The 25,946-nt window shown below is 39.0% G+C and overlaps 2 protein-coding genes across 5 annotated transcripts in view; one reads left to right on the forward strand and one right to left on the reverse strand.

Annotated features, from left to right (window-relative positions):
- The window catches only part of CENPP (centromere protein P), a 129,226-nt gene that overhangs the window by 27,038 nt on the left and 76,242 nt on the right, over positions 1-25,946 (forward strand). The window lies entirely within an intron of this gene.
- On the reverse strand, positions 7,275-13,574 carry OMD (osteomodulin). Its single transcript, XM_027640591.1, has 3 exons — positions 13,492-13,574; positions 9,408-10,357; positions 7,275-8,856 (listed from the first exon to the last, which is right to left on the reverse strand). Exons 2-3 carry the CDS (start codon positions 10,345-10,347, stop codon positions 8,534-8,536), a joined length of 1,263 nt encoding a protein of 420 aa, XP_027496392.1. The 5' UTR covers positions 10,348-10,357; positions 13,492-13,574; the 3' UTR covers positions 7,275-8,533.

The following is a 25,946-nucleotide window of genomic DNA, read 5'->3' on the forward strand; positions in this document are numbered from 1 at the left end:
CCACTTTCTGAACTCATTAGGATTTTAGAATAATGTTCTTAGTTTATCTCACATGCAAATTTAACAGTGTGATAGTTTGGACTTTGAGCTTGCTCTAGGATAATGATATAACAGATGTAAAGAGAACAGGCTCAGTAATAATGGAAATTGGGCCCTGAATCACACTGGATGCTGTTCTGCTGGAACACCAAAGGTTTGGAAGTGTCAGGTGGCAGTGGCAGTACCATCTGCCCAGCCCTCCTGGCTTCAGACATGTTTCGGAAGTCATGACACAGCTCTGCTTTGTTCTTACCCCTTTCCAGCTGCCACCCCTCTGCCAAACATCCAGGTTAAGATTTCCTCTGGCTCTGAGGCATCCAAGTGTTTCCAATGCTTGAGTGTAATCAAAGGATAACTATTCTAGGGGGAAAAAAGTATCAAGTATTGAAGCTGAAAGCAAGATATAAAATCTTAAATATATTTGTAATATTTTCACCATAGTTTATTTTATAAGTACTGAAATCCTTGAATTCACAGCGAGGCACATGGAATATCTTGGGAATACTTTTGGGGGTTTTTTTTCCTTATATATGACAACTTGAAAAAATGAGAGAAAACTACTAGATAAATGAGGCCGTGAAAAATTAGAAAGTCTTTGTGCAAGAAAGCTCTTGCTTACTTTGATCTGCAAGATGAGAAGACTTTAGGAATAACTTCTGCAGAAAATGTGAAAAGTCTGATCTGCATCACAAGATTTGTGTGCTTATCACAAAAACATTGTGTATATTCACTGTTCTTGCACAAGCACTTGTAAAAAAACTCGTGAATACTTACTTACAAATACATTCAAAGAGTGATATGTTAATTCATTTGGCATGATGTCATCAAGGTCTGGCTTACAGTGTACATTTGCTGCCAGTGCCAAATAAAACAGTAGTGCCATATTTTGTCTGCATTGTCATCCCTTGTGTCAGGAAGAAGAAAATATATCAGCAAATAATGTCAGATAAAAATAGTTTCTATCTGAACATGTACCAGATGCTCAGATCAGCTCAAGGACAGGGATGGGACAAGTGGCTGCAAACAAGGAAGGGGCAGCAGTGCTTCCTCCAGCCCCAATGTTGCTTTATTCCTGCTCAGAGTGGATCCAAGTCATGTGAAATGAAAATGTGGTTCTTATGCATTGGCAGTAGGGGAGCTCACAGGAAATACCCTGGCAAGCAGAGAGTGCTTTCTAGGCACTGTTAGTGCTTGGAAATTGGATGTATAAGTGTCTGCTGCTTGGACTCTGGTTACAGGGATCTATGCAGTTGGAAGGTGGTTTCTGTCTTGGAAACCTAAACAAGCTGTTTATAATTCGCTGGACTCCAGTTTCTAGAGAGGACCTTGATAATGTTCACAGTGGGCTTTCTGATTTCCCCAAGATCCTCATTTGCACCAACTGATTTCCCCACAAAATACTTTTGCCTGAAGTGTTTGGCATATAAAATGGTCATTTTACTAATTTCGTTGACATGGAATCCTGGCTTAAATTTGAGCAGTAGTCATTTCCCTACAGTTTTGTAAGGATATAAAATGTAGCTGAAGGTATAAATGAAGCACAACACTTATTTGCTTCTAGTAGAGGGAACCCAAGCCAGTTTGACAAGGGACACTTGCTCTCTGGATTCTCCTGCCAGAAAAACTTAACTTTAGGGGAAAAGGGTTGCATACAGAGTAGGTGTAACATTTGTTGCTCAAGGTTGCCTTCTGTCAGGTTAAACAATGAAAAATAATTCTCTCTTTAAAGACAGAAAAAAAGAAGTTGGATGGGTATGGATGGCAGAGATAGGAAAAGTGTGGGAGTGGAGCAAGACAGAAATGAAGGTAACAATCCAAACTATCTGTTGCTGCCTAAAGCTCCTTCAGCATCTGGGAAGGAATCTGGTATTTAGTGCAGTTTATCTGTCAAGAGCAGATAAAGGAAAAAATCAAGCTGAAAACATCCTGGAGGACCTGAGGAAAGATTTTGTTTTGCAGATTTTGTGAATTATTTGCTCTGGCTGCTGTCCAGCTCAGTCTATTTATCTTGTACTCCAAGTGACCTCATATCTGCCCTGCTCAGAGCTTTAGTGGGACTAATTCAGTTCCATTCTCACCTTTCTACTAATGCTTCAAGATATTCCTTATGAAATAAACCAAAGCTGAGATTTTCAAAGTTTGTGAGTACTCAGGTTTGTTCTATATTTAGGCAAAGAAAGTGTATTTTTGCAGCTGCTTAAAGACCTTGGCTCTCCTCTTGTATCATATTCTCTAAAGGACAATATTGGCCAGTTCTGCAATTTGAGTTTGATTGGTTTTAAGTGTTCTTGGAAAAAAGCAGTATGGATTGTTGCTCAGCTGACCTGTGCTGATGGTGAATATTGAAAATCACTTATGCAGAGTGTTCAAAAGTCAGTGTCTTTTCCTGGCCAGAAATTTGTCTGTGACAGAATGAGATGGGGAGAAATTAGGAAAGCTTTTAAAGACTCCTGGGCATTTGTAGACCTGGGCAGGGTGCTGAATTTTCTTTTTGTGTGTGATATTTTTGCTCCACGTGGAAGGCAACATGTTCAATATTCCTTAGCATCTCTTGTGTGTGAAGTGTGATTAACCACTTCATGTTGACGAGCTGTTCTGGATTGGAATCATTACAATAGAAAAGGTTTTATAGAGTAAAAGTGAGTTATTGAACCAGCCTGATAACATGGGCAAAATAATTTACAAGCAGCGAGGCATAGATTTTCTGTTAGAGAGAACAAAGGCATGAAGTGATGTTAAAACTGAACTCAGTGTTTATCTTTTTATTTTATTCTTTTTTAACCTAAATATAACTTCATGAGGTTGTTCTCTACGTAATTTTTATTTTCTAAAATACAGGCCTCTTCTGCTTGACATTTATGTGGAATTAATTCTACCTTCTGAAATTGCTTTTCTCTTTTTGGTACTGCTCTGTGATATGAGACTTCTGTGAGTCCTGCATCCCCCTCTGCTTTTTGTTGAGGTCCTGATACAGGGGATAAAAATAGTTTTAAGGCAGTTTAATGCCAGTGCTTGTGCTGGGGTTGTATTCATTCAGGGAACTAAAAGTATCCCAAAGGGAGGAGGAAACAGTCTCCTGGTTTGTTCTTGAGCCCTGCACAGAAATTGGGCTGAAGACAATACTATAGAGCAGTTGGGTAACATTAAAGCATGGGAGGGAAGGAGGAGGGTTCAGAGGTGGTATGAAATGTAAAATAAATGATTATCATCTTGTAGAGACAAAGCTTAGAACGTTCTTCAAGATTCAGAATGACCAAAAAAGTGCTGGAGATGAAATAGTTATGCATAAACACCTCCAGTATCTGTATGAAAAGTTGCAACAATTTCCAAGGCTCAGTGGATCAGATTAAGTTTAGGTCACTGTTAGGGCCACCAGCTGCAAAACAGGGACAGATGAAAAATGACCCAGTGATTGTATGGACATCCTTCCATATGATTCTGATTTATAATCAGAATTTTTGGAAGCTGAAGACATTACCTCTATTTCTTGTATTTATGAAAAAGGAAGAGTCCTTTTATCAGTTACTGTGTTATAAATGAATAAAGTGCATTTTAAAAATCAGGCACAATATTAAACAGCAGTCCAGCTGTGGTTAACAAATGTGAATGATCCCTGGAGGAACAGCACTCTCTGCTCGCCCAGACCCCTCTGTGGAGCTCATGTTCTCCTGAACTTTGCTATATATCACCAGTTATATCCTGACACAAAGCCAACCTACTGCAGCTTATTTAAATTTCTTAGAATTCCTTCCTGAATTGGCATTAGCTCTTTATGACAACATCATCATTTGTGGAGAGCTGTTACTCTGTCCACAGGGACACTCGAGTCAGGGCTCTGAGCATCAGTGGCCTGATACAGATATTTTACATCAGTGTTCCTGTTATCTGCTCCTTATGTCCTTTATAGCATCTGCTTTACTCTCTGTGTCTGTGGCTCATCTTCATATTTACCTGCTTTTCCTTGTCTTGTGCTTTTATAAGAAAGAGAAAGTTTAATTTATTTTTTTTTCTCTGTGTAGAAGATGAATTTATGCAATGAATTATAAGATTATTATGTGGTTTTCTTTTAAATTAATTGGGTTGTTAGAAATGTAAATTTTGAATGAAATACTTTAAAACATCAGATGATAAATGTTTGTGTTTGTGGAGTTCCATAACTTGCAATACACACAATTTGGCTTATAGCTGAAAAGTTCATGCCCCTGCAACAGTGCTGGGAAATGATTGTGAAATCTCTTCAGTGTATACTTTTTTGGTTAAAAATATAATATGTTCTCCTTTCCTGCTTTTCAGGTAGGAAATGCCTATGTTTATTACTTGCAATGATCAAACTGAGAAACAAAGAAAGAAATGGATACATATTGTAAAAGTGGAATGTGAATAAATTAAAGTAAGAAAACATGAACTGTAAACCATCTGTTTTCTATAAAGAACTCTTTGCTAATCCACATAAGTTTTATTATCAGAATACTGAAGTAAGTCTCTCAAAAAGTAACTCTTATAAATATGAAATACCTTCCAAAAAAATGGGAAAAGGCAAAATATATTCCCACTCTTTTGAGGCTAAAGGAAGAAATGGAGACAGTTGGATTAAATAACCAAATGCAATTATTTATCTTCCTTTATTTTTATGTTTTACAATAACCTCTTGTGGCTGGTGCTTCTACTGAATTGCTAATGGAGACACTGAGTTGTGAACCAGATCAGGCTTTGCTTCTGTGTTTTCTGATTCTGCTGTAAATAAGCTCATTAAGCTGTTTGGTACTTGTTAGATCTTGCTGTTACTGATGAAATAAATAAGATTTTAATACATGTTTAGTTCTTAGTTTACGAATCTCTTTTCTTCTTAAAACCACTAAATAATATTCTGAAACTAAATACCAGAGCAAACATGAAGCAAGGATGTTTTGCTACCAAAATCTGGTGCTTGTGTAGTGGTATAATTGGTTTATCCAGAGCTCCACACTTGCACGACTGCTTTGAGTTCCTGGATCAGGGTGGATGTGTGTCTGCTACAGGACACTGCAGCATGGAGCATTGTAGGCATGCTGTTCCCAAATTTAAGGAGCTAGAAAATGCCTTGGAATATAACCATAGTTGGTAGTGCTTAAAAAAAAAAAAAAAACAACACAGAGTTTAAAATTCTACGATCTGGAGGCACTCAGCATTTCCTGGGAGTGAGGAGCAATAGCAGCACGTTACCAGAGCTGAGGGCAGGGAGGGCACAGAACTGGCTGTGCAATCAGCCATAAAGGTCAGTGTGACCTGTCTGCAGTCCTGTCTCCAGCAGGGGCCATAAGCAGATGCTTTGGGAAGAGTGGGAACAGGACAGTCAGGAAGGATCCTTGTCTCATCCTGTCTTCAAATGTTCTTCCATTCTCCAGCTATTTTCAGATCAACTCTTTTGTACCTACTGTGCTTTGTTTAACAACCTGTAATGGATCTCTTCCAAGAAATACAATTACTTGTGCAGTCTTCTCTTGAAACACATGTAAAATTGCTGCTGTGTCCTCGGGAGCTCAGTTTAAGGGCTGACTTTTCACTGCTACAAATGTCTGTTTGTCCAGTTTGTACCTGGGCCATATCCCTTGATGGCTCCTTGCCCCTGTCCCGGAGCAGCTGAGCCCTGGATCCATGCTGTCTGTGCAGCTCCTAATTTTGTGGGGATCTTCTGCAGCTCCTCTTAGGAATTTCTTTGCTGAGCTGGTGAGTGCCTTCTATGCTGTTTAGATAGAAGCCATTCCTTTTGTGGCCTCATTACCTTTCTCAGATCCTTTTCTAATCTTGCCATATGTAATTACACCAACTACCTGAGGGTTTGGAAATCAATAATTTGATTAATGTCTGGGTGAATCACAGATTTATAGTGGTGCCTTGATGTCTCTTGTTTTCTCTTTCTCTCTAGTTACTCTACATTTGAGTTTGCTGCTGGGTACCAAACCAGTGTTTTTCATTGAACCACCTACTGAACTACTTGAGTCTTGCTCCTGAGTGGTGGCAATGAGGTCACACTTCCATCTTTTCCTTGGATATCACCTCTCATTTAACAGTGATGAGTTTCATTGGCTGTTTTAGCATCCCAAGGTCTTGTTGCAGTCATTCAGCAATCCTTAGCGCTCGTAACCTCCCTGCTCAGCCTGGTTTGTCCATCTCTTGCAAGTGTTTTAAACTGAATAAATTCCAGCAAAGCTCCCACCAGTGGGATCCCTCCACAGTAAGAACTGACCGTTTATTCTTCCTTAAAAACCTCTCAGAAATTTTTATAGGCAGTTTGGACCAGGATCTCCCTTTTCCACGTCCTTCATGATTCCTTCAGAGAACTCCAAGAGATTTGCAAGGGCACACAGCATCATGGCTTTTACAGAAGCCATTCCCAGTCTTACCAGAGCAAACTGTATTCAGCTCAATATCCATGAATTCTGTTCTTTATTAGGAATTCGTGTTTCTCCAAAGCTGGCAAGTCTTTAGTTCCATAATCAGCCTAAAATCCTTCTGGAAGAACAGTGTCCTATTTGCCACAGATGAGAGATGATAATATTAATTGAAAGAAAAGTGAGTTATAATGGTTGTTTATGTAATACAATTTTCATGTGCCATTTGAAGGAGTTAAATATAATAAGACTCAAATGAGTTAAATGTCATAAACTCTAAAGCTTTCAATAACTGTCAGTTTGACTTTAAAAAATGTATATAACTAGTTGCTGCAAAGTTCATATCTTTAATTCTACTTTAAAACTAAAGCTAAGCTTCGCTTGAGAGATGATTTTAAAAGGCAGGAAGTTTGTGATAGAAGATATAATATTCATACTATAGGAGGGTAGTGTCCTTTTTTTAAAGCTGAGCAAACCTTTCAAAAAAGCCTCTATTTTAGCCTGCATTTTGTGCACCATTCACTTAAAACTTGAAATAGCTGAAAGGTTCCCTAAGGTTCATATACTCCATGTTTATATTGATAAAGCTATAAAGTTATAAATATATCTAAATTTGTACGTATTTTAATGAGTATGCATATGTTCCTTGTTGTTGATAAATGTTAATAAACATGTTTTAAGAAAGAGGAAGACAAGGTTATATTCATGGGCTTACAATGAATCTCTATGTTAAAAAATGTGTCACTAGGTATTTTCATTTTCTTAAAAATTGTTTCATCAGAAACCAAAATATATGAAGGTGGGCTTCAAAAAACAACTGGCATTGTAAGAGAAAAAAAAACAAAGCTGTGTGTAACTTTCTAGAAACACCAGTACAAATCTGCTCACATACTTTTTGTAGCTTTTCGAGTTTTCATATACTTAAAGTACAGTGTAAAATTGGTAGTATGGATCTTTTGCTTGCATTCTTTTTTTTTTCCTGTTGAAAATGGTGATTCTCCCTCACAGGTAACAAAGCTTTAATGGGGAAAAAGTGCTGAAAAATGAAGAAGAAAAAAAAAAAGCAATAAAGTGCTCTATAGTGTTATCTTACCCTGTAGTTATTTGGATCTGTCTCTAGGCATAAGACACCAAAAAAATCTACATAGCTCAAGGATTATACAGTATTTCAGGTTACTTAAAGCAGTTTTAATTCTACTTTGAAGCAGAATGTAGCTCACTGCTATTAACTTTGCAGAGGGACAGTCTAAAATATTAGTTCAGAAAACCTGGAATGCTTCTATTTGTGCCTGTTCTACCTGACTAACAATTCTAATAAAGAGATTATATTACAGTTTTATATGTGTTCTGAAGTAGCACGGGCTAAAGCACAGGTAAAATGTAAATGCTAATGGTTCAGTTGTGTTAATACTCATACTCATACTCCTCCCTAGATTCTAAGAGTGTGATGAAAGGTTGTGTATTGCCTATGTTACTAATAAGCAGAAATATCATTTGAAAGATTGTGATAGTTGAGGTACAGACAGAGAAGTAAATATTATAATACACCTTGTCAGGACACTTAAAACATAGAATGGGGAAGGTTTGATTTTTCTCAAAAAATCAAACCTCAAAGATTGATTTTCTTGCCCAGTTAGAAACTGGAAGAAGAAACATCTGTATTTCTGGAGGATGTGGAGGAACCTTGTGGAAGTATTCTTGTGACCTTACCCTCCTGTCCTGCTCCCTAGTGCGTCTGTTTTCCTTTGCTCTCAGCAGTAGGATGCAGAGCTGGGAGGATTTTTGCCCTTAACTGTTTGTTCCTACAGAGTGTGACATTGATGTGTGTTTTAGGCATTTTGCAGTTCAGAACACAGAAGCTTTTTCAGGTCAGTTTTCTTCAGCTTAGGCTGCTCACCCAAGGGTGAGCTCACCATCAACCCAGGTGTGTATCAGACTTTGTCTGACGCTCTTTGTTCCTGCTGTTCTGGTTTTTACTACGCCAATAAGAGGACACTTCCCTACACTAAATCCAACCTCCACACATCTATATTAAACATCCCAGACTATCCAGTTGTTCTAGAGTGGCTATGAATGACCCCCAACTAAGGAAAACTTTCCCTGTACACTCATGAACAATTCCTTCAGTGAAAGTAAGGGTAGAAGTAGTTGTTGTCTTCTGCTTCGTGATCTTCTTCGGTGTCTTGACTGTGCGTTTCATGATTGTCTTCTGCTTCCTGGTATTCCTCTGGGGTTAAGAACCGCCGGAACACCGGTGTCCTGAGCCGGCTTGGCTTGTTGAGAGTCACATTTTGTTCTCCATAGTAGATGGTTCTGATGAGGGGGAAGCAGAAGAAGGCATAGCTGCTGATTGGGCTCGTCAGCTTGTTCTGGTCCACGCGGATGTAGGTCAGCTGGTGGATGTTCAGTGGGTCCAGAGTTGGGCACATCAAAGTAACGTTTATGTCTGCAAGGGAGTGAAAAATCTTAATTAAAATGCAGAAATTTAAGACCTATTGCAAAAGCGAAACTCGCGTTTTGAAATTGAAAGTGGAAAATATTTTTTGCGCAGTAATATCATTTTTGCATTTTAAATCAGTTTTGTAAATGGCAGGGATGGCAGTTTGGGGGTTTACAGAGTGTAAGGTTGTGGAGTAAAAAAAGAAAAAATATGACTACCACTACAGTTTGTAATTAGTATTTTATGTGAATGAAATGTTTTTGGAATTCCTTTTGTCTGTATGTTTTTATCAGTTGCCACATCAGAAGCAATTTTCAAAAAGTTTTTAGCTTCTTCTATGAAAAACTGGTATTAAATTTTACAAGGAATTGCAAATTAGGGGTAAACTGAAAAATCAAATCCTCTCTAATTTCACCAGTTTGGTCTCAAATGACTGAGGATGTGTTTACAATGCATCCTGAAGAAGATGGGATGATATTCTCCCTGCATTCCTCCCACAACCAGTGCCAAAATCCGCTAAGTTTTCTGCTTTTAAAGAATTGTATCCATCAACGTACTTTCAATTTCATTGCCTTCAATATACAAGTGCTGCAAACTTCTTGGAATATAGAATACTTCTTTCAGTTTGTTGTGTCCAAGCTGAAGTTCCAGGAGGTTGGGTAGGTTAAAGGTGTTGCGTGGAATGTTCTGCAGGTTATTGTGGGACATTCTCAGAGCAATGATTTTGGGAAGTCTGTGGAAATAGTTTTCTGGAATATAAGAAATGGAGTTATTTTCAAGAGAGAGATGCACAAGTGATGACGGCAGACCAGGAGGCAAAGTCTGTAACTTGTTGTTGCCTAAGTTGAGCTGCATTAGATTTTTCATGTTGGAAAAGGGTCGGTCTTTGAGTACTGAGTCACCAAGTAAGTTACTGCAAAGGTCCAGCGTGGTGATGTTGGGTAACCCTTCCAGTGCATCCCCAGGTAACCGGGAAATCTTATTGAAGCCAAGGAGGAGTCTCTCTAGAGAGCTGGGCAGTGGGAATGGAAACTCTTCTAACTCATTATGTTGCAAATAAAGCTGCACTAAGCTTGAAAGTTTGGCAAAAACCCCCTGGTCAATCATATGGAATTTAATTTTGTTGTAGCTGAGGTTGATTTCCCTCACAAAGGTGACATTAGTGAATGGTGCTGCAGGCACAGCTTCAATGTCGTTGTTCTGCAGGTAAAGCTGTTGGACGTGACTGGGGATATTTGGTATTGTCTTCAGTTTCCGATGGTCACAGTACATGGACAAGGGGAAAGCTGGTGGGCAAAAACATTCCCTGGCACACTCAACTGGGAAAGGAAAGCGAGGAACTTCAGCTTGTGTGTTCGGGTTAAAATAATATGGAGTTTGATGGTCTGGCTCCTCATAGTCATCCTCGAAATCATAATCTTCGTACTGACAAACGACCAGAGCAGCCCAGAGGAGGTGAAAGATCGATTGGCTCAGAATCCCCATATTTAAATTCATATGTTGTGACCTGTTGATGAGAAGGAAAATTAAGTTTTAGATAGTCATAAAGTAAATTACGTGTAAGTTTAACTTTTTAAAAGCAGCAATACGTAATGAAGTAAGTAGAACAGTGCATTTCTTTGGCAACGCTGTCAGTGCCATTATTCACAAAAACAAATTTTGATCTGTACCTTTCAAGAAAAAAAAGCATAAACAAATTCCAAATTCATTGTACTTGAAGTAAAAAGAAGTTTTCTGGTCTGACTTCAGACAAGGGACAGCTTTCTACATGTCCTGTGCCTGGTACTGCAGGACACCAGTTGGGAGTGTTAAACAATCCCAGTCTTCACTCCTGTCTCACTTTAATTTACTGCAGAGTTCCAGAAGGGTTTTTTATGAAGTGGTGTAACTGAGGTTTGTTTTGGACAGTGGGTTAAGCATCAGCCCTATAACTCAGTTTTAAATGAGTGCAGATGGAATTCCTGAGTAACTTTCTTCCTCAGACCTTTAGAAACACATAGGTACCCTAATTATACACCTATATTTGTAGATATTTGTAGGTACCCTAATTATACCCCATTACACATAATACCCTAATTAGACACATTTTTGTAAACACATTTGTTATCCTCACTCTGGTGCATAGCCAATGTCACACAAGTGTTTGGAAGTGACTTCGTAGAATCACAGTCATGGAATGGTTTAGGGTGGAAGGGACCTTAAAGCCCATCTCATTCCAGCCCCTGCCATGGGCAGGGACACCTTCCACTAGCCCAGGTTGCTCCAAGCCCCGTCCAACCTGGCCTTGGACACTCCCAGGGATGGGGCAGCCACTTGCTGCTCAAGTGTTTCCATCTCCAGCAGTAGATTAGATCAGCCTCGACTTTCTCTTGAAGATCTTCAGGGGTGGAATTCCAGCATCTCTCTAAATAACCCAAGGTAGTGCTGTACTACCTTCCTTGTGAAGAAACTGCTTGTCTTACTAAGCATCCAAACCATGGCTTCTGTCTATTGTTTTTGTTTTTAAACAAAGTTATTTTTGTTAAAAATATATGTCCTGGACTAAGGTGAGGTAATCCCAGGATTGTTTCTATAAAGAGAACATTGAAATAGATTGGAAATATTGTATATTATGTAAAATAGAAATTTATGTGGCTTCGGGGATTGTATGTTCTGTGGCATTTTATGTTGTTTTTCTATTATTTTCCACAAAATATGGCTGACTTAGTACTGTGTGTTAATAATGATAAAAATGGGGTTTTTCCATTCCCATAACTTAGTTAAATCCAATACACTTCAACCATTGTCTGCACATCACAAAAAATCTTCATAGTCTCCCTGAGCTTCTCTAATCCTATGTTCTCTATAGATGTGAAGTACTTGGCCTTCAAAGTACCCTTCTGAGGTGAAACCCTGATGCTGTGAAAGACAAATCATTTTGCAAAGCCAGACTAACATTGTAGAGCACTTTATGCAGTCAGAGGAACCCTGTTATTTGGCAGAATAAGCAGCTGTGAGTCATGTCAGGCTGTTCAACCTAAACAGCAGATGAGTCAAAATGTAATATTGCAGGTCAAAGCACATAAACCATGGAAAAGTTTGAGAGACTTTGCTCAGTATAGGACCAGAACCCTGAGGCAGAGAGAGGAAAGCAGATATTCTCAGGGGTTTGTATAATGACATCCATGTTTCTTTTTCAAGGGACTCTGTTTTCTTGATACTCTTAATATTTGGTTACTGAACACTGTCAGTAACAAAGGAGGTGAGACTTAAAAATTCTAATTTCCTATGATTCCTAGTGGTCATTGCCTAATGCATGATGTATTCTATGAATTGAACAAGAGAGAGAGAGTTCTAAGAAAAAAAAAAGTAGTAACAAACTTGTGGTATTAATATATCCTTGTAATCTGGTGTGACCCAGAGCCTGTGTGTGCCAAAGGCTGTGTGGAATCCTGTGTCACGGTCAAACTTGCATTTTTAACTTTGTACTTGAGTGCTCCTGCAATCAAATTTCATAACTGATTAAAACCTTAAAAACAGGTTTGAGTGGAGTCAGTTGTTTGGAACCCTGTTGTAGGCAGGTCTCTAGCAAAGCCAGGGGCTCCATATCCCTGTGGCATCATCAGATGTCTGAGCTCATCTGAGCACCCAACAAAAGCACAGAGAGCAGCCTCCCACTGCACACACTGTGAATGCTGACAAACTGTGCAGGCACTTGCTGGGCTGAGAAGCAATACTGTGCTGCAGGAGCAATTCACTGGGTGTTGGATTTCAGGCAGAGCATATCAGGAGAATATCTCATGTTCTCATCAGTCCTGTTGATATCTCCATTGGTAAAATCTGTCTCTGAATCCTATAACTCCATTCTGGTTTTGTGAACAGACCCTTCCACAATCTGTCCCCCGTGCCCATTTCACACTCTTGGTTTCCTTTTGACTCCTGTGACCCCCTTCTTCAGTTGCAGTCCAGAACTTGAGCTTCACCTTCCAGTTCCATCCTCTCAGCGTTTTTACTGCATGTCACAAAATTTCCAATTAATAATTTTGGTTCTCAGTGCCACAGTTGTCCTAAGAAACCAGGAGGAACAACTAATGAAAGTCTGCTCAATTTGGGAAAACCCTTTCTTAGACCTTTGTGGATTGATCCACTCACCATGTGGATGGTGTAAAGAGAACTACCATCATGTCAGATGGAAGGAAAAATAATAGGTACCAAAATCTCCCAGTGGATTTGTGAAGAAACTGGTATTTGGGGGGAATTCTTTGTGCCTTGGCTATCGGAGAGTATATTTGATAAATACTAGAATAGTGTGTACTCGAATAGTAACTGTCCTGCCAGTCTTGCAGGTCACTTCTCAGAGCACTGAGATAATAACACTTCAGGAGATATTTCTAAGAACTTAACCTTAAAACAGTCATGTCAGGGGAAACTTCATAACAGGAGATGCAAGTCAGATGCACTCAATATGATAAACCACATACTTAGAGCTGAAAACAGAAAGTCTGAAAAGCACAATTCTCTACCATCTGTAACGAACTCAGAGCTTAGTAACTGTATTTGTAAGCAGTTTAGGCTACAAATTATAGAACATGCACGAATCAATCCTTACTGAAAAAATAACACAATCAGTTCATTTTATTCCTGCTTACCAAGAAAACTTACTCTTTGGAAGTCGGTGAAGTTGAAGTTGTAGAGGGCAGCAAGTTATTGTGCTGGTGAAATCATCTGAGACTTAGCCCAGCGCAGCTGGAGGAACAAAAGATCTGTCTAAGCCATATTTTGTGGTGAGGAGCCTTGTGGGAAGGCAACACAAAATAACAGCCTTGGCCCCTCTTCTGATTTGCCAGTAAAATAAAAAAAAAAGTGCTTTGTGCCACATCATCAGTTGCTGTAGATGCTGTGTCATAAGGCTGTGAAGCAATTTGTCCTTTTGTTAAAATCACAATAATTTGCAAGATTCTTTCAGTGTTACCAGTTCCCATTAAAAAAAAAAAGAGAGAGAATAAGACTTCAAAAATGATTACAGAGGTTATTAGTTCATCAGTTCAGCTGCAGTGATTCAGTTCTGCAAAGGGTTTGTCCTCTGAGGGTGAAGTTAAGAAACAGTAAAAAAAATTATAACCTTACCAAAGTTGAGGGGAAACATGTGCCATAGAAGAGCTCTTATAAAGAAACATCTTCCATTTTTCTCTCCCCAATCTATATGTCCTGTCTCCTTCCTGCAAAGGACTTGTGCTATGCAGTGCTGTCAGAGTGGTGGTGGTAAAGTTAAGGATTCACAGGGAGTTTCCAACATCTTTTTTGCTAAGTTGTGTAGAGAGAGCATAAATCTTACGAAAAGGGCAAGTGTGACATGAGACAAAAACCATTTTACTCAAGAAAAATATTTTTCATACCTTTTAAGAGGAATTAAAAAGAAAAAAGGCACAGTTATCTGCCTTTGCTGCTGTATGATACTTAAATAACTGTGATATATGCAAAAAAATGGAGAAAATGGGCAGGTTTGGTGTGAAGTGGATTCAGTGTTTGATTTATCCAAAGCATTTAATTATGTTTTTTGTTTAGTAGAATAATTAAATTATTTCCAAACCTATTCAAAAGAAAGAATCTAGTTCTTAAAGATGTTTCTTAAAAAGTGCCTTAGAGGTATCATGTTTTAAAAAATAATGCAATACTAAGTTTCTTTTTTTGACTTTGAGCTTTGTGACTCTGATTTGCTCGACCTTTTCAAGTTTCTTCTTTAACACTGAGAACAGGAACATGTTTAAGAAGATAAATCTTACATGATTCTAAAATTTGGGATATAAAGAAAAGAACCAGAAGTCATGCCCAAAATACTATTGTAGGAGTTGGCAATACTGGAACTAAACTAAAGCAGTCATGTATTTATGTAGAGAATACAAAATACAAGAGAGAGGTTGAAAGAGAGAAATTAAAGCTCCATAATCCTTGATTAACAGTACCATAAATAGTTGAATGGCTACATTGTACCATTAACCTCAAGGAATACTAAAAAAAGAGTAATTTTTGAAATAATTAGAATACATTCATAACAAGCAATTAGAAAACCCACCAAGTTTGTTATGCCCAGTTAGTAAAATGTTATTGGCTGCTACAAACTTTGGGTATTTTTTTAAGCACAAGACAAAAAGCATGTTACAGATTCTTGGAAGCTTTGTTCTATTAACAGTTCTAAACAAAATATATGTAAAATTTAAAACCATTTTATCTGAAGATAAAACTTTTAATTCCATACCTGATATTTTTCTTATTGTTTCCTAGTACTGATTGTGTCCAAAAGGCTCTTCAGGTGTTAAGAGAGTTAAAATCTCATGGTGCATTTAAAAATCCCTGGTGGCAGTGAAGGAGAGTCTGTCCTTTTGAGAAACTGTGGTAAAGCTCTTGATTTAAAGCACTTTGAGCTGCAGAAGATGGTGCAGCTCTGGCCATGGGATATATTAAGGTTCAGTTCCTGTTTTGTTGCCTGAGCTGTCTTGGAGACAAACAAGTCTATACTTTGTGATCTTGGTCAAGCTGTGTGGTTTGATCTTGGGTTTCATTTGAGGTGTGGTAGGAATTTCCTTACAAGGAGGATAATGAGAGGGTTAAATTTAGCATCATTCATATAAGACATTTTGTTTCAAAGACTGAAATTTTTTTAAATTTTCAATATTTTGGTTTCTAGTTTCAGAACATATTTCATAGAGACTTATTTTTACCATTGAATTTGTGAACTTTTTAATGCAGTTGTGATGCAGAGCCGGATGTCTGTTAGTGTAGCAGTCAGGGTTGCCTTCAAGCTCATTTCTTGTCTTAAGCCAAACTTGGATGGATCCTTTTAATAGATTAAAATCTTTAGAATTTTGCCATCTCCATTAACTGCATTCAGTTTAGGAGACTTGACAGCGGCTTCAGGTTTGTTTCAGGACTGAAGGCATAAGGAAGAGGTCTGTTCTAGTATTTAGTGAATTTAGGTTAGTTTAGCTAGTTGAGTACAGTCAACCTAACACATTTGAGATTGCCAAATTTTAGCCAAATATTCATAGAATAAGGTAGAGAAGATCACCAGTGACACTGAGGTGAATGAGACTAGCCCTGATAATAAGAAGGTATGAATTACACTACTTGGCCTTTTCCTTATATTCACTGGTTTAAATTCTTAGGGAGTTTTTATGTTTGTTGGGTTTTTCTTGGTGAAGTTTTTTCCTTTCCCTCCCAAACTTACTGTATGAAGCCTAGAGAAAGGAGGAAAAAAAAAAAAAAGATGCATCTTGTTTATAGAGAATTAAAGGAACTCAAATGAAGCCAAGCTGCTGAAATTAGACCTGAGGACTGTTTTGTACACATAATTTTGCTAGAATTAGGAAGTTCTTCAGCAGAGGTAATTCTCCACTATCAAATATCTGAAGAAAAGCCTCGAGCTCAAAACTTTTAAATCCTCAGTTGACAACTCGGTAGGAGTTCTGTTTTAGATAAGAATTGGTAATGTTGGTTTGTTCTGAGTGATTGCACTGCAGAAAAGTCAAATATAATGAGGAACTGTGAATTGTAATTTGGTTCCCTGTAAAGCCTGTGGGTTTCTGAAATAGGAAACAGCCTGAGGCTCGTGTCATCTCCTGGGCTGCCCTTCAAGGTCGGGCTGTAGGCACAGAAGCTTGTTGCATCCTAGTTTCTAGGTGTTAACTGGCAATCCCCAAATGCTGTCAGACCACCTGCAACCTCTGTGAGTCCTGTAGGTGGTTTGCAAAGGCACTTCTTGTCCTTGCCATCACCAGAAGTAACTGAGTGGGAACTGAATAGTGGCTGCTGGATTTATTTCTCCTGAGCAGGATCTGAAAATCCAGTGACTGCAGTGCAGAGCTCAGCAAATCAAGATACTCAGCTGCTTGCTCCTGCAGGGGCTCCAGCCCAGCCAGAGCCCTCAGTTAAGAACAATCCTTCCAGGCTTCATGTTAGTCTGTTCTTCAGTGGAAAGCCATTCCAGGAGCGTGTCCCTGTGTGAATATGTGTTTTTAAAGGAAAAGGTTATGGAAAAGGGGCCATCAAATCATATCAGTAGTCCAGCAGAGCTGAGACAAGAACTAATCTGTTTAAAAGAGCAAAGGAAGGCAGAGCTGTGCCATGTGTGGGGCTTTGCTGTTGCCTCTGACCTGAACCTTGGTGTGTGGTCTCTCTTAATTCCCCATTTAGTAGGTGGTATTTCAAGGTCAAAACTCTGGCAACTCACTTCTTGTGCAGCCCGTTTTAAGCCTTTTGCTCTGTTTTGCTAAGAGCTCCTGGGAAGAACATGTTGAGCAACTGCAAACAGTTGAGCTTATTGACCTTGTACCATGGGAATTAATATAATCCCATTGGCAGTTGTTGAGTAACTTCTGCTAATGAACAGTAATACACTGTATTTTTAGAGCTGAATGTACTAGAAGCATCCAGAAGCAATACTTTAGGGAGCCCTGATCTCATTAAATGGCTGTTTAAACATCTGCATGAACACGTGCAATGAGCAATTGGCATTGCAAAAGCAGAGTATCAAGTCTCCTGGCACGTTCAGGCTTGTAATACTGAAACTTTCTGAATGGAAGGGTGAGTGTGAGGTTTTTTGCAATGACAGTATCAATTTACAGTAATTGATTTGGAGAGACTGACAGAAGAGGAGGGTTGTAACATTTTTCTGAACGCATTGCTGTGTTAGAAACCTTAGAAGATTGTAATACTGAAATAGTAGTATTACAATAATATTATTAATACTACTGGGAAGGGTTGCTTTTTTTTAAATAGATGGATTTTACTTTCTAGAGCAGAGGCATTTAAATAGTCCTCAGCATATAATGTTTCTCCTAACACAGTATCATAAACAATCAATACTGGAATAATAAGTTTAAAATTCATGTAAGCAATATTATCTGTTGCAAGTAGTGTCTGGTTACTCTAAAATACCCTGAAAATCTCTGCTGAGGAGAGTCACTGTTGTCAGCTGACACTTATATTTTTAGTAATGGAATAGCTTGTTTAATAAATATGCTTTGCTTTATACTTTGTATTTTTATACTGCCTGTTTTGGCTGTTCCAAGACAGATGACTTTGGGCTGTATTTTCGTCCCTCATGGGGTTCTGCTGAACTGGAGATTGTGTATCACTGATTACACCAATATAATATGGGAATGTCTGCCTGTTCTTGCAACTCTTCACTGGTGCAGATATATTCATTTTCTTGAGGCAGCATAAGCAGTTGGGCCTCAAACTTTAACAGAGCCTTTATTTTGCCTGATTTGTGCTCTATATAAAATTATATAAATGCTTATAGTATGTGGCAGGTGTCTTGCACTCACTAATAAATACTGTAAATAAAATTAAAGGAACATTGTGTTTTGTAAGGGAGGAAAGTGAGGAAGGCAACACAGCTGAATGTCTGTTCCAAAACAGGCACTTCTACTCCTTTCAAACAGAACTGCTGCCTTCAGTGCCCTAAGCTGAGAGATGCCTAAAAGAGATAATGTGAATTCTACTCTACCATAACAGTTTATATCAATACCTTATTCATCACCCTATTTCATCCATTCATAGCTAAGGACTATCTGCAGTTTTGGTAAAAGAACAGGAAAATGTGCCTGCAACTTCAGATTGTTCCCAGGTTTGTATCCAGTCTGCAAATCACATGCTTATAAGGGTTTTTTTTAGGCACTTTCAGGCAAGGTTGAGGAGTAGTTGTCTAAGTTATTTGCCAAAGAATTCCTGAAGGATCATGCTTAGGAAAATGTTTTGCATTAGCAGAGATTTTCCCCTTGTACGTGATGGAAAGTGCTTCCTATTTGCTCTTTTGAGTGTGTTTAAGAGTGAAGGTCCTTGCTTTTACACTGACTATAGAATGTGTTTCTTTTCTTAAATATCTATTGCTCTAGAAATGGTCAAACAAATACAACTGTCCAGCCTGGTGGTGCAGAGGATTTTGCCAGGCAGCCTTTCAACTCTGTCCAATAGTCTGGAAACTGGGCATCAGCCCTAAACTGGTTCTTCATTTTTAATATCCTATCTTTCTTATAAAGAATAAACCCTCTCCTTTTAGCACAAGACCTTTTAGTACCACAGCCAGCATTGCATTTACGGCCTGCAGTCCGTTATTTCTGCAGTCTGTGACTTGGAGACTTTCACAGAAACTCCAGGTGTCAGTCATTGGTACCCTGGCATATTGTCCTATAAGGAAAAAAGTATCTCCTTCAGTTACTCTCCATTTTTATCTCCATTTTGTTTGGATTTTATTTTATAGTAACAGTGTTATGGGAGAGATGCTTGTCCATGCACTTGTATTCTGCCTGATGTGTAAAATAAATGTCTTTTGATTTATGGCAGTTAATCAAGTGAGATGCATTTCTCTATGATCTGAATAATTTGTAAGTCACAGCATTTCCTTGACAGAGCTGAGAGAGGGTCTCATTTTCATTCAGTCACTGTGGCTGGAAGTCTTCTGCTTCTTCTGTTCTGAGATCCTTCAAAGGTCTTATGGTGAGGACCTGAGGTTGGTTCACACTTGAATCAGCATTCACAGAATCACAGAATGCTTTGGGCTGGAAGGGACCTTACAGACCATCTCATTCCACCCCCTGCCATGGGCAGGGACACCTTCCACTAGCCCAGGTTGCTCCAAGCCCCATCCAACACTTTCAGGGATGGGACAGCCACAGCTTCTCTGGGCAGCCTGTTACTTGTCATTTCATTCAGAAAGGGGAGTTGATCTTGGCACTAGTTACAGATCTTCTGTGGTAAGACAGTGTCCTTGTTGCCTTGTCCTTGTCCTGCTTCTGACACTTTCTTTTGCCTTGTCCTATGACTTTTTGAAGAGTGGAGTTAATGCCTGCAACTATTTGTAGCCAGAATATAAACATCCATAATGCTTTTGTTTTAAAAAAATCAATTATTAAAAAAATCCTAACTGGATCTTAGTGAGGGGATGGCATGAAACCAGTGCTTTGAGTGATTAGATTAAACTTTAGCAAAGTTGAGCTGATAGAGTGGCTGCCTTTGAAATGTCAGTACTCCATATGACTGCAGGACAGCTGTCCAGAACTCCCTTCACATCTCTGCCAAACACTTCCCTTGGTGCTGAAACCTCTGAATGAGTCTGTGTGTCACGAAAGCAGCCCCAGAGAGGGGACTGGGGTAGGTGTTCAGGAGGGGTAATGGGTGAACTGGATACTGGTTCACCCACAGTGAAATGTCTGAGTGGAAAAGTACTTTCAGAAAGACAGAGCAGTTAGTTTATGAAGCAATTGCACATCTAACAGATGTGTTTTCCATGCTCGCATTTTCTCCTCTTCTCAGGTTCCTGTGCATTCTGATTTTGGGAGGGAACTGTGGGAAGCATACATACATTACCCTCTCTGTGCTGAGCACAAGTGTTCAGCCACAATGCACAGAGTTGCTAAGGCAAAGCATTCCTGAAACAGGAGTCACAAAATATTGCCTTACACACGTGTGCTCCAATGGGACGAGCTCAAGGGACACAGCACAAAGCTTTGTAGTTAGTATGGTAAGAAACATTTTCTATTTTTGAAATACTCACTGTGCTTGTGACTTTTTATCATCAATAACAGTACAAGGTTTTTATAAAGAGTAACTACTTTTTTCTTCTTTTCATCTGTTGGATGGAAGAAGTTAGAAGGATGTTGAAGGCTGAGTTTAGATCAGACTTATTTTCTACTTTGCCGAAATAAAAGATTGTGAGTTTGTAAATGCTAATTGTTAACTGTAGTGCTGACATGACAAATAAGGGGTCTCTTGGCATGTTGCTTTATAGCTGTGGCAGTGTGAGGTTTTAAGTATGTTTTCTTCTGCACAGCATCACAACAGACTTTATCTTCACGTTAAATGTGCCAGATTTACAGGCCTCTAAATGGGAGCAGAGTGTGTCGGGGAAAACATATTTGCTACCAGTTTAGGTAGGTGTTTGCACAGAACATAACTTCTAAAAGTTGATTGTTCTATTTCAAACCTTATCATACTACATGAAGGCTCTGCTGGTTGCTGTTAAAGAACAGCATCATGCAGTTATGGAATATGGGGTCGAAGTATACTGTTGTACTGACATTTACTGTTGCTCTATTTCTGGAAGTTATTTGACTTTCTTTTTCTATGTTAGCAATTTTATAAATGGAGTTAAATAAAAGTTCTTTTTTGCCCTGTGAAATGTAGTATTTGAGAAAATGAAATATTAGAAATAATAATTTAAAGGAGGGTAACATCTAAATGGAAATTGTATGTATTAGCTTAAAACATAAATTAAAAATATGCATTCCAAAAAGCCAAGTAGGCTTTAATGAAATTATTAATTTCTAGCTATTAAACACCAGCTTTTTCTTGAGCAAGTAATAATTACCTTGCATCACAGTATTGCTGCTGGAGAAATGTTGCTTTTATTGTTGTTGCAGAATACTGGATTATTATATCACTCCCTGAATTTAAGCATCTTCTCATGAGGTTAATACATAAGTGGTTTCTTTGCTTTCTTCATGCTAAAAAATTAGGCCCTTTGACTGATCTGTGAGTCACTTGTTCAGTCTGTTCCTGAACAGATAGAACTGACAGAAGAAGAAGAATATGGTGTCTGGATCTTCTTGGTGCCCTAAATAGGACATAAATTTTGGTAAAATAGTATCTTTTAGAATGGCAGCCCGGTTTTCTTTTCCACAACTGGAAAAGAACTCCAGTTAACAGGAGTTAATGTGTTATGTAAAGAGCATTTCTGAAAGGAAAATATTTTCATTGGTCTTTATATCTAAAAAGCTCTTGGAAATACCACAAACTGAAGAATTAAGAGGCAAGTCCGTTCTTGTGGCCGTGTCTCGCTCCCACTCTGTCCCTCTGGAAATTTTACATCCTTTGGCAACCTGTCAGCCGGAGATTTTTTCCATTCTTAGCAGAGAATGTAACTCCATAACAGTTCCTGCAAATGTCATTGTGGAGGGAGAAGATGAATTTCAGTGTTGCCCCCCTGACTCTGACAGAAACCTTGGTGGAGGTGGTGGGAGGTACCAGTGCAATGAGCCTGGGCTGAGGGCTCTGTGTACATGGGGCTGCTCTGGTGCATCCAGGCTTGTGGAATTCCCTGCTGCTGCACAGGGAGTTCGTGGCAAGACTCAGCTGTGTGTGCAAATGTGTGAGATTCTCATCAAAGCTGTGTCCACAGCCCTGCTGGGCCAGAAATCTGATCAGCTTCAGGTTTCTCCTGGGCAAGAATTTGAGTCAGAAAACGTGTTGGTGCCCAGGGAAGCCTGGCTGGGTGTTGTGCCCCCTGCAGTCACAGCAGCACAATGGTTAAACCCAGACTCACATTGTTCACTTGGACTGTTCATGTTTTATAGGAAAAGCTGCAGCAAGTCTGTCTGTTGGCAGCACGTCCTGTTGAGCCAATCTTTTACTGGCTCACACGAGCTTTGAGAAACATCCCGGCTCAGTTCAAAATATTGATTACTTTTGGAAGTCTTTTAAATATCCTGAAAGCCTTTCTGTTTGTTTAATACTTAACATTGTCTTCCATTTCACATGATTCATCAAGTATGGAGGGTAAATCTTGCATTTATCTTAGCAGATAACTTAGGCAGTGGTATGTGATACGTGGCATTTGGAATTAGAGTCAGATTTTCATTTACTCCAGGACTTTTCCATATGTTTTCTATTAGCAGCTTTGTTCTCAAGCCTCTAGTCTCCCCAGAAAGGAGGGGGGGAAAAAAGTCCCAACACAAACCCAAAAAACAATGTTAAATTCTAAACATTGAGGAAAACATAGGCTTCAGAACATGGTTTCATTATTCTTTGTTAACTATTGCCTTTATTATCATGTTGCTGTTAAATTCTGATCAAAATGAAATGAAAATATTAATTTCTGTTTGGTTTCTTTTGCTTGTTGTGCTGTGCTGTAGTTTTTCTGGATAAATATTTTTAACTGGGATTTGAATGAATATTGTATATAATTTAATGTTGGGAATTGCTGTCTTCCAGAGATAACAGCAATTGCTTCCTGGGACATAAGTAAATGCTTTTTGAAATTACATTAAATTATGTAAAAATTGCTTAACAGTGAAGTTATATTAGATTTGTTGTTCATAGTCTGGTTTAGGTGGCTGAAATGTTTTGCCACTTTAGCAAACCAATATGAATGGTTAAAAATCTACATATCTTAGCTTATAAGCTTTTTTCTAGTGGTCTAGTCTGAGTAATTTTCCTCACTTTTGGGAAATGCAGGTGCAGGAATTCCTGATGGGATGCTCATTTTTGCAGTTTCTGCTATGTTTAAAATAGCTAGACTTTCCCTTCTTGCTTTCTTAAAGAAAGGAATCCCTTTTTTTTGCCACTTATTTCGCTTGATATTTTTTAATCCTCGCTACCAATTATAACTGAATTTGACACAGTATAGAGGGAAATATTTATGTCCTTGTTATTAACTTGTGAAAAATAGCAGCTGGGCAGAGGAGAGTGCTCCAGAGAGGTCCTTCAGCTGAGGAAGGGGCAGTTACAAACCCTCCTGCTTGGAGTGAGCAGCCAGATGGGAAGAGGGAGCAGAGCTGTTGAGTAACCTCTTGGCAGCGGTTTGGTGTGAGGTAGAGACCAGCTGGAGCAACCTGAGGCTCGTACGACTCAAATCCGTAGGAATCCAGCATTTGTTCATGGAATAACTTAGGGACAGCAACACTGGGAATGAAGAGGTTGTCCTTATCCTTCTAAAGCAGCCCAGGATAGCCTTGGCTGTCTTGCCACAAGGACACGTTGCTGGCTCACGTTCAGCTTGTCCCCCAGGACCCCCAAGTCCTTCCCTGCAAAGCTGCTTTCCAGCCCTCCAGCATTCACTAGCGCCTGGGGTTATTCCTCCCTGGGTACAGGACTTTGGCTTCTCTTTGCTTGAGCTCCTCCTGCCCACTTCTCCAGCAGCACAACCCCAGAGGGTCCTGTCCCCACCCCTTCCACCTCTGTGTCATCAGTGAACTCTCTGAGGGTGACCTGCCCTGTCCTCCAGGGCGTGGTGGGCACTTGGATTCAGTTTGCCTGGTACACTGGTACACTGCATTCCTGCGGGCCTTGCGCTGGGCAGAGGAGAAATGCGCTGGTAATACTGGGAAAAGGAAACAAAAAAACCAGTTTTTCACCTTCTTTAACTTGTTCAGCAGCAAGAGAAAGCAATTAAATAATCTGTAGATTTCATTCATTAGTGTGTGGACAACCAGTTGATTCTGAACCCATCTATCAAACTTATGGAATTGGTGGAATCGGATTTTGTGATGGGTGATTGAGGGCTGCATGGCATAGGTGTATTTACAAAATTATTCTCTCTAAATGTCTTTCTTTCAGGTCAAACATCTCAAACTAAAGTGGTGTGATGTGTCAAAGTTTTGGTTTGGTTTGTTTGGCTTTTCAATGTGAATATGAAAGAAATCCTGTTTTATTTAATGTATGTTTTGATTTACATGGTATGTGCTTGCCACAACTGATGGTGTATGTTAAAATCATGATTTAATAGTATCTTCTATTTTTTAAACTTTCTGTACCTTATTAGGTTTGCTGTTTTATGTCTTCTAATGCTGCATTATTCCTTGTGTTGCTGTGTTTGAGGTACTGCATTAAGTATGTTGATATTGAGCAAAGAGAGAGGGAGAAGACTTGAAAAGATCAGATTAATTAATCCCTTGGTAAATTAGTGGTGTAGAACAAGACATAGAAATCAGTGTTTAGAAGTGCTCAAATAGTACTTCAGTACTCAAACTGGTATTAGTGGTGTTTGGTGGGCTCTCACTGTGCAGTAACAGTCTGTTAATTATTCTTTAGGATGCCTTTCCCTTCTATTGGTAACAACAGGCTGCCATCCTCTGGTCAGATTTGTTCACTGTCCTGTAGGGACCTGGCAGGTTTTCAGAAGAGAGAAGCCCATTCAAATTTTAAAAGCTTAGAAGGAATAAATACTAATTCTTTTTTATTAGAGGAATGTAGTTGCTTGTACTAGGAGTAAGTAATGAGAGAAGACTGTTAGAAGGGTTTATAACAAATCTCTTTTTCTCCTTCTTTCCTCTTCCTGTAACATTTGTGGAGGATGTAAAGGTGGAGTTGATTTCTTGAGAGTTTCTCCCCATCTGCTGATACTGAAGTGCCTTGTTCTGTGGAAAGACCATTGAACTCCAGTGTGTTATCATTAGTTAATTACTCTTCTGTTAATTGCTTTGCTGTCCATGTTCAGAAACCACTGCTGGGACTCTGCAAGGTGCATTTTATATTGCAGTGTTTGTGTGTCATTGTGACACCCACGTGGGTCTATGCTAAAGGATGCCAAAGGTGCAAGGGGTGTAAATTATTAGTTATTATTACCCACAAATACCAACTGAAGAGTGATAGCTAAAAATAGTGGAGGGGCACTGAACATAATTTTTTTCCTCATAAGTGACAGACATCCTATCAGTTTATGATGGGATATAAGAAATTACTGTTTTTCTTTGAAAATTATTCCTACAGGAGACAGTTAAGATGAACCACTTGATACTTCCCTGCTGAAATGCGGAATTGCCAATGTACTTTAAGTCACAGATGAAGGTTTTTAAACTTCCAAGCTGGCTGAATTTGCCCTGAGGATGGTGCAAAGCTGAGCAGTTGATCAAATCCTTTGGAGATGATTTATTAAGTGTGAGGGCAGGAGTAGTATCTTCAAAGTAGTGTTGCAGTTCCTTGGATGAATGTTATCTGTATCCATGGATGCTGACTTAGGAAGTGTTTCTCAGTCCGAAGGCACATGAAAAGGAAAGAGTGAGAAGGGTGGAGAGTTTTTGAGGATTTGGAAGGATAAGGTCAAGACTATGTGGTCTTCTACCTCTCGGCACTTTGCTGCATTTTCCCAAAGTTTTCTCCTTATCCTGGGACTTCAGCAGTGGACCTAAAATTGGGTGAAGCTCTTAAAAGAGTGACTGTAAAGGATTCACAGGTTTAGAAAGCACTTGGTTACAGGTTCCTGTTGTTGCATAAACCCCAATTAGATAAGGATTTGTTTACTTTCTCTGTTGTTTTTAAGCCTTGTTATTGAATTAGTGTAGAATAATGCACTATGTGACACTGTGGGCTTATTCTTTCAGTAAAACTACAGAATTTGAACC

This window comes from Corapipo altera, unplaced genomic scaffold (assembly GCF_003945725.1).
Source record: "Corapipo altera isolate COAL_440 unplaced genomic scaffold, ASM394572v1 55, whole genome shotgun sequence".
In the NCBI taxonomy this organism is placed as follows: Eukaryota; Metazoa; Chordata; class Aves; order Passeriformes; family Pipridae; genus Corapipo; species Corapipo altera.

Bases quoted from the DNA above. Each gene is read 5' to 3' on its own strand.
- OMD (XM_027640591.1), bottom strand. From the start codon at position 10,347: ATGAATTTAAATATGGGGATTCTGAGCCAATCGATCTTTCACCTCCTC. The intron at 8,857-9,407 runs GTACGTTGATGG...ACTCCCTTGCAG, and splicing joins TGAAGGCAATGAAATTGAAA to ACATAAACGTTACTTTGATG.